Source organism: Apostichopus japonicus, chromosome 5 (assembly GCF_037975245.1).
Source record: "Apostichopus japonicus isolate 1M-3 chromosome 5, ASM3797524v1, whole genome shotgun sequence".
NCBI classification, from domain to species: Eukaryota; Metazoa; Echinodermata; class Holothuroidea; order Aspidochirotida; family Stichopodidae; genus Apostichopus; species Apostichopus japonicus.
The window spans coordinates 17,806,595-17,821,082 of record NC_092565.1 but is presented as its reverse complement, the minus strand read 5'-3'; the positions used below and the strand labels follow the sequence as shown (position 1 = coordinate 17,821,082).

General features: G+C 36.7%; 1 protein-coding gene across 1 annotated transcript; it reads right to left on the bottom strand.

The window, feature by feature from the left end:
- On the bottom strand, positions 1–14,425 carry LOC139967896 (uncharacterized). The gene is made up of 9 exons (XM_071972091.1): positions 14,160–14,425; positions 11,521–11,658; positions 10,925–11,098; positions 8,965–10,054; positions 7,010–7,103; positions 5,781–5,862; positions 4,528–4,598; positions 3,460–3,696; positions 1–1,890 (listed from the first exon to the last, which is right to left on the bottom strand). The coding sequence occupies exons 1-9, from the start codon at positions 14,408–14,410 to the stop codon at positions 1,835–1,837; spliced, it is 2,193 nt and encodes a 730-aa protein (XP_071828192.1). The 5' UTR covers positions 14,411–14,425; the 3' UTR covers positions 1–1,834.
- Positions 14,426–14,488: the final 63 nt, after the last annotated feature.

The window sequence follows — 14,488 nt, the reverse complement described above, 5'->3', positions numbered from 1 at the left end:
TTCCATTTGTCACTAAAGGAAATTTATTTTCAGAATGGACCTCAAAAGTTAAAAATAATGAAAAGAGAAATACATTTGTGGGCAGATCATTGAGAAGACCACATATTCATTCAGGTGAGAAAGAAACAAATAAATGAAGAGATATTCCTGGATTCTTAAATTGCGCTATCAATTGATAGCTTATCTGAGAAATTTGGTTTGACTGCTTTCGTTGAACCCACTATGACGTCACTTTGACGTTTTAACATCGGAGGGGGTACCACAAACATCACAAGGAAAACATGAATGTTGATCATGTAAACAACCTTATAACAGTAGATTAAAGATGTGCATTTGACAAACTGTTGGATTTTCACAACTTTGCAGATCTTTTGAGGGGAATAAATATATTAACACATTTTCAATTTGTTGGAATATATGAAATATAATTTTGATTACAATATAGAATCTTCACGTTTAGTACCCTGTGGTGCAACATTCTGAGATCATCACAAATTCAAGTTCGAACATATCACACAAATCTAGATAAAGTAAAGCTATATGGGAGGATCACTGTTACTACCGTCAGCTGTGTATTTCAAAACAAAGTTAATTATTTTGTCTTTCTTAAAGGCATCTTAATGAACTATGTTGTCAGGTGTAATATTTTCCAAGAAATGTAAATTGGTGGAAACGTCATCTTCTTCATAATTTTTAACACAATCTACCCTCATTGTTTTGTATGTATGTTACTTCTCAACATTATTTATGAACACCCGGTTAGTATTAGATTTACTACAGCACCGAATATGGTACTACCCTAACATAGAAATTAAATGTAAGCAAGGTTAGGCCATTGTCACAAACAGAAAATGTAGAACAGAATATCTAAGTAACAATAACACAATACACTATACTGTGAAATGCATGACGAAAAAAGATGAAACTGTTTGTGGCTTTTATCCGTGAAAAATGAAAATAGAAAAAAACATTATAATAACAAGAAAACCCATGTGCAAGTGTTGAAAAACTCCAATAGGCTCAAAACATATAAACCTGCCAGAAACATTTGCAGGGTTTTGAATAGCTGATACTAAAACCAGTGTTTTCAACTTTGCTCCTGAAGAAAGAATAAGTTCAAATTATTAAAACAGATGACAATGAACAGTTGTTGAAGGAGAGTTGGTCTGCCTTGATGTTACAATGATAGAATCTAACAAATTATATATTATACAATGTATATTGCATCTCTGAGACTATCAAAATGAATGCAAAATATTGGCAACTCCCATCATATCATCAATTTCTCTCTAACACAACCACCACATCAAACATTACGGACTCAAAGTTGAAACCAATAAATCTAACGATTCTTTAACAAATCCACACTTTAATACAATATCTATTTCATATTCTACATGGTAAAACAATACTTTTTCTGAAAGAGTTCAAAAGTCTCAATTTGTGGCCATTCATTAAAATACTGTGTACCTGAGCTTGGATATTTTGCAACATTTGAAAACTAATATAGGATTGTTTGGGTTTAACAAACTATAAAATCTAGATTTCATCAGACTAACTTGAGTTCAGTTACTCTTCAATTCTTTTCCAATTTAAGTAAAGCAAATGGAACAGTTCTACAATCATCAAAAGACAAACAAACCTCTCTGTCTTTCCTCAAACTTTTTTTTTTTGGTTCTTCAATCTTTCATTTTCAAAGATATTTGTAACACTCTATCTTAGTCACTCTCACACAAAGGGTAACGAGCCTATGACTAAAAAATTGTCTATCATTCTAGAAAATATAACTTTGCATTTTTATGAAATATTAACAAATAAATCTAGATTTTAAAATTCATATTTTCCCATCCCAAATATCTTCTGTCTGTCTTCTGTCTTCTCTTCTTTTTTCTGTTGATAAAACAGGAGAGTTATTATTACAAATCAAAAAAAGTGGAAATTTAGATAAAAAAAATTAAAGATACAACTATTAGAAAGGAAGAGAGAGAAAGGGTCACCGAGCTGGAGGGCTCCTTTTCATAAATAAGAAGTCTCCCCCTGCCCGCCCCCCCCCTTTGGTTTTAATGAAAAGAAGTACCCTTTTTCCATATTTTTCCATATAAGAAGTCCCTAATTGTCATTTTAAAAGTGACCTATTGATGACAAACTTCATGCAACCAGCAACATTTATATACAACTTCCCTCCTGTGAACACTGACTATTTTTGCATCAAAATCTTTATAAAAGACAAATTCTCACAAGACCAAAGAGACAGACAATTAACCAATTACAGATATATAGAACAGAAAAGAGCAAAGATGAAGAAGAACAAAATCAGAAGATAATGGCTCTCAATTTGTTGCAATTAACTTCATCCTGCACTGGAAGACTTTAATTAATGTGTTAATGAAAGTTGGCCTTACTTACTTACTTACTTTTACAACTTACTTTTACACATTCTATTACACAGGCCCTCTAGTGGATAAGCAGTTTGCTAACAGTTTATTTTATTTTGACTTTAATTAATACCGGTAATGTCAAGATTTGAGATTTGCAGTGCATATTGTTGCTACCTGTGTAAAGTTTTGCAGTTGTTTGAAATATAAACAAATTCTAGTGATGTCACAGCATGCATCTGACATACAGGTAGTGTCACTGGAATTACTCAACAGTCTTCATGCATCCAAGCAATACCCTGTCCACAAATCAGGTCCTACCAAAAATGTTTTCATAAAATATAATATTGTACATTCCTCCCCGTCCCTCTATATCCTTGGTTTTCAACCTTTTTTCGATCACGAGCCCAATTCGTCTTCCGAGCCGTCCTCGCGAGCCCATACCCTACCCTGCAAAGGAATCAACTTCATAAAATCAATTTCACAGCGTTTATTATGTGTATTCTTGACACAAGTGACCCGGGGACTCAATCAGAGCTATGTATGTTCCTCCGTGATCAGATGACAGGTACTGCCCAATTAGAGCCTATCTCAAAGATTTCTTGCAACCCTCAATGGTATTCTCTTATACTAGTCTTATAGGGTTAGGGTTGAGTAAATTTTACCCGTTGTACAAGGTTTCATTGAAGAGGCTTCCTAAGAAACATCATCATGTGCCTTCGCCACCAGCCCCCAAAAATGCCACAATTTTTAATCATTACTGGGGCAATGCTCGCGAGCCCACAAAATCGGCTTCGCGGGCCCAAATGGGCCCGCGAGCCCAAGGTTGAAAACCACAGCTCTATATAAAAGCCTATGTTGTTCAGAATCAAATTGTGAAGTTTCCTTTTCAGAACAGAAATTATAATTCTGTCGTCTTTGCGCTACAGTTTAAATACGTGTGGCTGCTTTAACGCAACTCTTAGGTCCACTTGGACGAGGTGACTGGTGTACCCAGTAGTTCAGTGTAACTTGACCAATCACACAGAAGAACCATATTTGGTTTAATGGGGTCACTCTGAGATGCAGAAGAAGTGAGAACTACCTTTAACTTCTTTGATTCTTTTTCGTTCCATATCTCTTTGTTCCCTGGATACTTTGGTCTTGAGTCCCAGAGCTCCACTGACAAGGTTTCTGGCCACCAAGGCGGAAGTCTCTGGTCTCGGTTTGTGCGGCAGCAAGGAGTCAGCGCATGATTTGGCCTTCAGTTTGGATTGCTTGGTAGCTAACGAGAGATGCCTCGTTCTCAGCATTGGATTAGACAAACTCAGCGCATCTTGAGCTGACAAGCAAAATGGGCAAAAAGAAAAATGTTCATTTTATTCTGCCAAACGTGCAGTTTTCAAAAGGTCTGTTAAAACGTACCATACCCCAGTCGCTGACAGAAACAAGAAAATCAGAGAAACTGCAAAATGAAGCAACAGCAGTGATGCAGAATATATTTATAAATAAATACCTTGATAGAAAGACTTCTTGCGAACTAGAAGAAAATCACAGCACTCAGTCATTATGCTACTCTTTGGCAATTTACCATGGCATTTCAACCATGGCTGTTGTTTTGTAGGCTAGAAAAATGACAGCACAAGATGGCGACAAACTGAATGCAAAATGCACTTGTAAATGATGCAGGCTTATTGGAACAACTCCATAATTGAATAAAAAAGAAGGTTATCATCCTTTTGAAAAGAAACAACACTTTTTATCTTAAGTTTAATAGCAAACTGGGAACATTTCTGGATGAGTGACTTGCAATATTACTTGAATGTATATCTTTACAACAGATACTTTACTGACTGGTATTGCTTTAATTGCAATAATTTTATTGATTATTTTTGGCTGATTTTGTTTTGACTATGTTATTACTTTTATTACTCTTAGGTTTTTATTTACCTACATACATGTATACATATCATTATTATTAATATTTATTATCAGTATTATTATCATTATTACTTATTCTTATTATATCACCACCACTTATGCCACCTCTGATGCCAGCCTTCAATCATAGCCATGTCGTTAGCTACATTAATGACTCTCAATATCACTCCATGTTAAACATAACACCACAACATTAACTGAAATTGATGATACAAATATAAAAACGACTTACCAACCATAGGTGTTGCAAATATAGCCAATGCGTGGGTGTCATCCACCCATGTAATATCTACCCCCTTAGAGCTGCAAAGAAAGACAAGGTTCGTTTACTTTTGTTAATTGTTTTTTACTACCTGTGTTATGTTTACAGGAAAATTACTGCAAAGTGCAAACAAGGTCCTGAGTACATAGTTAAACAGATCGACTCTCTGACAAGTTTCAACAGTGTCGCATTGAGTACCTTTGGTATTTTGTTGTGTGTGAGTTATACTTTTGTGGGCTACTGCTTATGCCCAAGTAATTTGTCTTCTCTCTTTGTTTAATAAACTTCATTTATAATTTTCTAATTCACTTTTTATTTATCCTCTAATCAGATTCAAGTTTCCCAGATAATCAGATCATAACTAGCTCTTGCTAAGATGCCTGGTATGTAACATGCAGTCAGCTCACCTAGCTAGGAACATACTGCTCAAGCACAATGCTATGTGAAAATTATATATCTAATACTACAAGCAACATATTTCTGTGTTGGCTTGTATCATTGCATCATTCATGGGCCAAGCCAGGGAATATTCACACATGAGGAATAATTCAGTGCATAAAATATAGCAAATTTTGAGGTTTATGAATTATGCTTGCACAAAATATTATTGATTCCATTTGTATAGCAGTTGCCCACTTCAATACCAGATCAATTATTCTCTGCCACATTAATCGGGCACATTAATCTTCAATCTACAGAATCTCAAATATAATATAAAGTTAAGTTTCATTGTCTTATATGCACTTGTTTGAAGTTAATACCTAAATTTGTCATTATTGGTACAATTTTGATGAGCTAAAGGAACAAGTCATGTTTGAAGAGACCGTGTCTGCCTTTAACAGAAGAGAATGATTTTGTTTCACCCCACACCCCCCTAAAGGCAATATTAATAGCAACGGGATATAAAAGGGTGGGACATGAACTGACCAGACTGTTCATACAACCAACTTGACAACATTTTTGAAGCCAATAGAGTCTTTTTTCTTCTTCTTATATTGTTCCTGGTATCATTTTGATATATGACTAAAAACCCATTCATGTTTTCAGATACCTCATGTTTCACTTACAGTGGTGCATGTTACAAACAACTGTGGCAACAACAATTAAACTCTTTTTGAGCCTTAAAACCCAAAGTAACATCTCCATACGCAGAAAGTATATTTGAAGAACATAAGAAGATACTGGTTCTGAAAATGTAAAATCATTGAAACGTAAAAGCTTACTTGAATGCTGAGAAAGATGTGATGAGATCTTGGGTTTTGAATTCGCTGGGAAAGTCATACAGTTCGATGATATGATCGTACGCTATGTAATAGACAAAGACACATGTATGAATAAATTTGGAAAGTTCTCAATGGCGTTAAAGGTGTTTTGAACAGGATTTATTGCACCTGTGGCCAAATATATAATGGTTCATTGTTTTGTGTAAATAAATGTCTTTACTATAGCCATGCCAGCTAATGCTGCAAACCAGTACAAAGGAGAATAAGCATGAGTTATGAATTAATAATGTTCATTGGTCATACAGTAATTAATTTGCAGAATATTTTACAAGCAGTGGTTGCATTGTACCACTAACATTATACAAACCTCTAGAGGTCACTTCCGACTATAATCAGTTGTTCTTCACTCATCTATCTAATTAATGCATCAATCTGAAACAATGCCATGGAACATCTCTTTGTTGTCCACAATGAGGTGCAATTACAGTAGCTGGTAAATGGCCTAATTAATTTGAGTATAATAAATTTATACTTGATTGAATCACATTAGGCTAGATCTTAGTAGTTCTGTTGTGAACAAAGAGTAGATCCACTGTTACACATTTATCAGATAAAGTACAACTAACTCTTTCTAGAGGTTAAGACTGAGCCACGATTGCAACAGACCTTAAACAGATTTTGTTCTCGGGTTATTGCATGACCGAACATTCCTACCCAAACCAGCCGCTATAACAAAGCATGTCTTTGGAATGTGGAATGCACTATTCTCTGAATAAGTGCTGTATCTACAATATGAAACACTCTGAGACCTTCTCTTATCAAATTAATATGTACCATAAATGCTGAGATGAGAGCCATGCTGCAATATGCAATGTCTAAACTATCGATCTCTCTGGACACATTGTTATTGATTGTAGGAATATTCAGCCAACTGCATCCAATGAACAGTAGCAGAAACAGGACTATTTTACTAGATGACCACATTCATTATAAACAGAGGGGTTGATTGCCCATCCATCAACCCACCCACCCACCACCCTGCTACAGTAGGGAATAGGTATTTTGTGCTCACCAAAAAAAAAAAATGGTGTCATCTTATTGCAGGATATTATGGATTGGGGGAGGGTGAGGAGGTAGGGGGAGGGGGATGTACTACTGTACCACCCTCTCAGCAACACTGCTTCCTATGCACAGTGCTTTAGCAAGTCAATGCCAGCCAGTATCCTTACCTGAGTAGTTAAAGGTATCTTTGGGGTTGTAATTATTGTAGTCATTCTTGGGTTTCTTTATGGTAATGTTAGTCTTCTTGATCCCTGCAGAAAGCTGGGAATAAAAACACAAGAGGTGCTTTGTAATAAATGCAATAAAATACAACAACAATAACAATGTACAACAACAACAAAGGTATAGTTATTATTAACAAAATGGATGTTGACCATGTTGACACTTGACACCAATCTCTGTTTAATCTGATCAAGGTAAGACAAAGTGCTGCGTGAATGACAAATAACTAATTATGTGTAACAAAAGCTCTATTAATTTCAAGTTGTCTTGCAACTCTGCAGCAAATTAATAAACTATACTCGTGTCACATGTTTAGCATATATCTTTGGACACTCTTGAGTTGCTTTAGATTTCTGGTCACTTTCTTTTCCAATTATAGTCACGCATGCAAACTGTCTTACAATTTTGAGTAGATGACATAAATATGTTGAAAACATTTAAAGATAACCAGCTCACACCATCAACTACAATCTCCAGCATTTGGCTGGCAGATTCAGACCATACCGATAGAACATCAATCAAGAAAACAAATTCCTTGTAAGTTTAGAACTAATTAATTATACACACAGGGTCACAGTATTTAAGGATTTCCGTCCTGAAGCTTGGCAAGTACTCGATTCTGTCTCATCATCCATTCTCAATATCAATATCTGAGCTAACAATGTGCTTCAACATTCTTTGACTAAACACCACATTCCTTAAAGATCAAATTTCATCCAAGGTTTACTAAAACTTGTTGACAGAGGCAGAGGGGGAAGTGGTTTCATGTTGCAAATATCTGGGACCATACCTTAGGACACAATGTAAACACAATGTCACTCAGCTACATAATTATGTTATGATATGACATCAAACAAATCCCTCTGTAACCGAATTCCACGACCGTGCTACGTGGAAAGTGAACTCAGGTATGTTTGGAGATGACGAAAAATATCTGACAATCACTGTTTGGTTCTCTCCAGGAAAATGCAATACGTGTCACTATGAACATGATTATTACTAGTCATGAGTAGTGTATCTAAGTAAAACCTTTTAATCAAAACCACTGAAACAATTGAACAATCTCAGAACTACTGAACATAAAAATAGATATATGCTTGCTCCTGTGTTTCTATTTCAGAACATAAATGGGTAGTGATAATTTACATAAAAGTTTGTGAGGCCGAATCTACAGTACAGAGTTCCAGTCAAATTCCGTCAGTAACGAGTGGTTGTCACATCAGTAAATGGTTCCTCAAAGGAAGAAATAATAGCCTGACAGTTTTGAAGAAAGCATTTTTCAAAGTGTCTCATATTCATCTAAATGTAAAATCAAAAGTGAAACAAAGTGCCATTTTATTTAGCACATTCAGTATGCTTGCCTAGTGGAAAATATATACTTACTACTGGTAACGACAGATAAACAAACCAATTAAGGAAGAAAATGTCGCTACACATACTTCCCGAAGGTAAAGTGTAATCCAATTGTTGTTTTACTTCAGTGCCTTCTCCAAAATATTTGAAAGAGCCACTTTTGTGGAGACATTGGTGAGAATTAACGTTAGCTTTTTTAAAACTACCAGGTGTAGATCCTGGGGTTGAGGATTATGCACCCCCCCCCCTCCTTCCACCTTACACAAAAAATCAAAGCTACCTAGCACAATTTTGCAGTTAGACCAACTTATAAACCTCATTTATAACCAATATGCCTCATAATGCACCATTTGACCTTTGAATTTCCATTTATTCTAGGAAAAGTCTCCCAGACCCTCCCCCCCCCCTCCGCACCCATCTCCCTACATGGGAGTCTGCTGCAAGGACCTCAAAGCAGCACCCCCTCCTTCCTAAAATCCTAGATCCACCCCTGACTAAAACAATCTCTCTCAGCATTATTCCATTAATCTTTTAGATTAAAACTTACTTCTTTAACTTCATCGGGCATGAGAGACTCCCCACTGTCATCAAACATTTTATCCCAAGAATCATCTTCTTGATCTTCATCCTCCTCTTCCCCCTCGTTACCCTGGCTGATGCTAGCAGAGGCAGTTTCTTCTCCGACATCGCCACCGTCTTTCTCTGCATCATTGCGATCATCTTCTCCAGCTGCTCTGTTGTTTGTATCTTCCAGATGAGGATCGGTGACAGAGTCTGCTTCTGGAACACACTCTTCCTCCTGGTTTAAAACCTCACCTCCATCCTGTTTTATTTTGCTCTCGTCAAGTTCTGCATCATCCAAAGCCACGGATGATATTGCATCACTTGATGATGTGACCTGCTCAGACGAGGAGACATTTGTGCTGCGATTACTGATACTACTACAACTACTGCTGCTGCCTACAGCTTCTCCTACCTCCGTATCTCCTCCATCGACAGTTTCCATCCTCCCAGGTGAATCCCCATCTTCTCCCATAGGCACATCTTCATCCAAGGTACCTCTACTTGACAGATCTTGCCCCTGAGGTTCGCTTTCTAAATTTTCAGAATGTAATGAAGTGGAATTAGAGTCTTCCCTCGTCGAATCAGAGTTGGCTTTGGATGAGTCGAAGGAGGACCCAATCACCGTCTCGAGTAGAGGATCTTGGGTCCCTTGGGTACCCATATTATTACTTGGTGTTCTACTTTCAGCACAGCTTTGTACGGAATGCTTGTTCTCTTCTGCTGTGGAATGACTACTGGGATTGTCCCTATTTGTGGTTTGTACAATAAGGCTGCTATTTACAGATGATTGTATAGAATCACTAATATCTGATGCTTGCAAAATTGTTGAAGCCTCTGGGCCAGCGGAGGTGTCTATTTCGGTTGACAGAGTGGGGGTAGTACCTGGCTGTCTCTCATCAGAAGATGCGATCACTCCTGTCACATCAGTTACCCGTACGTCTTCTTTCAATGGCTCTGCAGAACATCTCTCTGTCTTTCCCGAGAGTTGTTCATCATCTGGTTCATTCAACGGGCTGTCCTGTCCTCTTCTGCTCCTCGGGACATAAAGCTGTTGATCTGGTCTTTTGCCCCGGCTTGGAAGGTAAACATATATCGCAAAGTCATCAAAATTACATCAAAACATGAAGGTAATTCAAGTCTTAAATGTTGACTTGATTGAAACAATTATCATACCAAAGGTTAATTAATAAAGGTAAATAAAGATTAATCATAACTCAAAGGCATTCAAATACCAAAAAAAGGTTATGACAGTTTAGTCCCACAGAAAGTCCACATAAACCACAAGCAAAATTTTCTTTCACAAGAGTGTTTACATGCTAGTGGCATACTTTTAACTTTTATCACGAAGACAAATCTGCCTTCATTTTCCATCACAATGTTGTAACTTAGTATTAATATCTTGCCATATCTAAAAGATTATTGGTAATATGTTGGCTGTACCTTTAGTAAAAAGTTTGTCTATCAAGCACAGCGGTATGATGACTGTAACACTAGCTGAAATGTATGGGTGTGCTATCGTCTTTCTTTACATCTTTTCTATTTATTTCTTTTTTAGTCTCTATTATTTTGTGCCCATGTCTGGGGCTGTCCACTATGGATAAGGTCACTGACTAAAGCTTTAAGTTAAAGTCTGTACTGTTCTCTTCCTAATATTTTTCAAATTTTTCAATATTTTCTTCAGATGCTATGATTCATCTAATGCCAGTTGGACGACAAGAAAATTGCTCTTTCTTTCAAAACATCCACAGACTAAAAGTGAGCTCCAAATACACACGGCACTTCCAGCTGGAGTAAGTGGAATATTTTTGCAACTGACCGGACACCAGTAGAAATATACAACTTAAGGAATGCAAAATGCATAGAAATGTTAAGAGAACCTTTCGATATATCACCATTCCCTATCTCTATATTAACCTAGAGGTTAAAACAAAAGCACTCCTTACCCTCTGCTGCGCCTGTTTCTCTTGGGAGAGGATGTATTCTGTACTCTCACATCTTTGTTCATTTTCTTGGTCTCTTTCAAGCTAGGCATGCATTGCACACTTGAGTCAAGTAATATCTCTCCTGATGGCTTCAGCCGTTTCTCTGATGGAAGTCCTTCTTCACCGATGGATTTTCTATTTCACAGTGAAGAAGAAGCGAGAAAAAACTTTCAGGAAACCATGTGTAAACAACAAAAAGAAACTACTGTACATGTGCAAAGAGGTATCTTTTTGCTTTATTTGTTTAATTGCTTGTTTCTTCTTCATATTTTCACTAGAATTCTCTTTGTTTCTGTTCAGTACATCTATATTAATGTAGATGTGAATGGCATGTAATACACATCAGAACAGAATGTCCTTGAAAGAAAAGTACCTGTATAAACATGCATCTAAAAAATCAACTTTGATTTTTGACCTAAACGTTAGGAACTCCAAAACTTATAAAATTCTTAAGAAACCATCTTACATTTTCAGAGCAGTTAGGCAAAATGACAATATATATATCAGGACAATTAATTTGACACTGACATCCTTACAAATACTAATAACTTTATTACCTCAATAGAACAGAGCAGACCACAGTTCTTCGGCGATCCTCGACACCGATGCTAAAACTGGTGAGTTCTGGGAAGTCTTCAACAAATTTATGAATCAGGAAGCGATAATGGCTGACCACAGGAGGAAATATCAGTACACTACAGGAAGAATGGGATTTCGGGTACATTTACAAAAGAAGGAAGAGTGTCATATATAGATCATAACTAAAGTAGTTGCCATGCACAGTACCTACAGTATCAAGCTTATCTTAGCTGACCTCTAGAGGAAAATTTCTATTTGCCTAGGTTTTAGTCATGGTGGAAATTTGTATGCAGGAATCTTATGTTACACTGCTTCAAATTACTGGCCATAATGGCTAACATTGTGTCAAACATGCTCCTACATTATTCCAAATACTGCTTAAAACCTGTGCTGGACTATATCAAGCATGTACAGTAGTGTTAGCTGCAACTCAAGAGTAGGATTATTACATGTATGCTACTAACACCAACTAATATGGTTACAGTACTAACTTCCTGTGATATCATCATGCATTTACATTTCATAAATTAGCTCTATAGTACTGATATAAGATTTTTTTTGGGGGGGGGGGAGGAAGGTGGGCGGTTAGGGCTTTTTAGTACTTAAGTCTTTAGAAGCCTCAAGTTTATTGCATCAAAAACATGGACTAACTAACAGTCACATGTTTAAAGTAACTCTTTGAAAAGGATTGAATTCCATTTAGATCAGGGTTGTCCAACCTACGGCCCGCAGGCCACAGTCCGGCCCGCCGCAGGGTTGCGTCCGGCCCGTCAGAGATGCTCTATGGTGTGAAATTTAGTGAGCAGATTTATTGATAACAATTTGAAGCTATATAATCAATCATTCGAACCTTCTGGGTCCAAAAAAACTGCATACAGGTCAGTTTGTGTGACACTCTCTCAGCGGAGGGGAGGGGGGGTGCCGGCTGGACTTTATTCATCTGTTTTATCAGGAAGGAAATTAAATCAGTGCGCTCCGCGCGCAGTGCTCACATTTTGTTGCCATGGGCTTTGCGCAAAAAAATCAAAAAATCGAGCGTAGGGTTCATGCGGCCCCTCCTTCATCATAATCATTCCATGTGGCCCTCCTCTGCAAAAGGTTGGACAACCCTGATTTAGATGCATCAAAAAGTACCTGGCATGTTCATAAATTCATATTATTTTAAGTCAAATTTAAACCCTGGTGAACACTTCCTCCAAGCAAGAACTTAATGATAAAATTCCAATCAGACTTTCAATGATTAATTCCTCCCACCAAATATTCTACTTCTGGGAGGGCTTGATTTGCTGAGCTGTGTATTCATACTTTACTTTACAAATACAAAACTATTCTGGCATAATCTGATCAGAATTCAATGAGGGAGTCACTAGTTGAAGGATTTAAAGCTAAATCATAGAGCAAAATCAGAGGAAATGTCATTATTGTTAAGCATTAAAGGACATTTGTGCTCTTTGCATGGCTAAAACTCAAATCATACACAATTATTGTGGTAGGCCTGATGTAAACTGTCATTAAGTTGCCATTTCAAGATGTTAAGTATCCTATCAAAACCTACTCTGTAAAAGTCTTTCCTTCACATGTCAATATTGGCACAGGAATACTTTGGTAAATCCTTCTGAGAAAAATTAAACTAAACTTTCTTCAAAGGTAGTATAAGGCTTATAAAAGAGTCACCATTTAAAACAGTTACCATGGTGACTTAATGACAGTAGTAGTCATAAAAGTTGCCACTACACATTTTTGCATAGAATAGGCTATAGCTTAGGCCAATACAATATGTATAAAGAACATCTTTGTTGCAGTCATTAAACTGCCACCCCATCTAAAACAGTGATTACAATGCTTTTCATGCATGTTCTTAGATAAATTGTATCATCACCATGTGAAACCTAACTAGGTCTGAAACAGCTTAAGGGAAATCCCAACGGTTTCCAACAAATGACCCAAATTTTGCAAACTTGAATTTGATATCTCTACCTCATATATACAAAGTAAATAAATTTAAAATGTTTGCTTATGGAATATTGCAGTAAATTTCCCTGTCAGATAGGTATCAGGGAAGAAATATACCCGACTCTGGCAATTAATGTTGAGGATCTAAAGTACGGTTGTGAACTTACGACGGTGGTGACTTTTCAATGTTCAGTTTATGTTACTAGTTATTGCAATGAAATCCTGCATTAGCTAACTTGGCCAAGGCCTAGAAATAAAAAAATGAATAATGCGAACAGGAACAATAGCCCCATGCCATTTGATGTTGGATGCATATGTTAAACTTGCAACCACTTTGCCTAAACTAGAGTTAAAAACAAGTTTTTTTTTTTTTACACAACCTGAAGAATAATATAGCGACCAATGCCATTTGAACAGGAAATTGTAATTTGGCCTAGATGAATAAGTTTACTTCTTCCCGGCTACTTCTCAAAATGAGGAACCCCATGGAATTTTTTACCAGTGCTGTAATCAACTGGCAACTAACTTTAACTTTTTAATTCTCAAGTATATACTCATAATCTAATAATAGTGGATAAAGGTGGTTAGGCTTTCAACGTCCCTATTCAATTTGTACAGAGATTGTAAGTTAGGCAATGTAGACAACCATTGTCGGCCATATCACCTTTTTAAGTGAGATTCGTTCTCCAAAATTTCTGACTCAAATAGCCGTAGATCTTCGTCGACTAGTTGAGAAAATTCGTATTCTTCTCCCAGTAAGTAACGGCCGTCAACGATAAAAGCCAGCTTGCTTTCAGAAAGTGGGCAATGTAAGGTCGTTTTGATGCCTTCGGAACTTGTGTACAATTCGCAATTGACATTGCGAAATTGTGTTCGAAAATTAAAACTCTGGTAACCAGTTTTGTAAGTTCTCATGCAGCTATACTGGAATCGGTCATGTAAAAAGTTGTGGTTGTTGCTTAGATGTTTATTTTTAGTAAGTTAGTTGTTGTG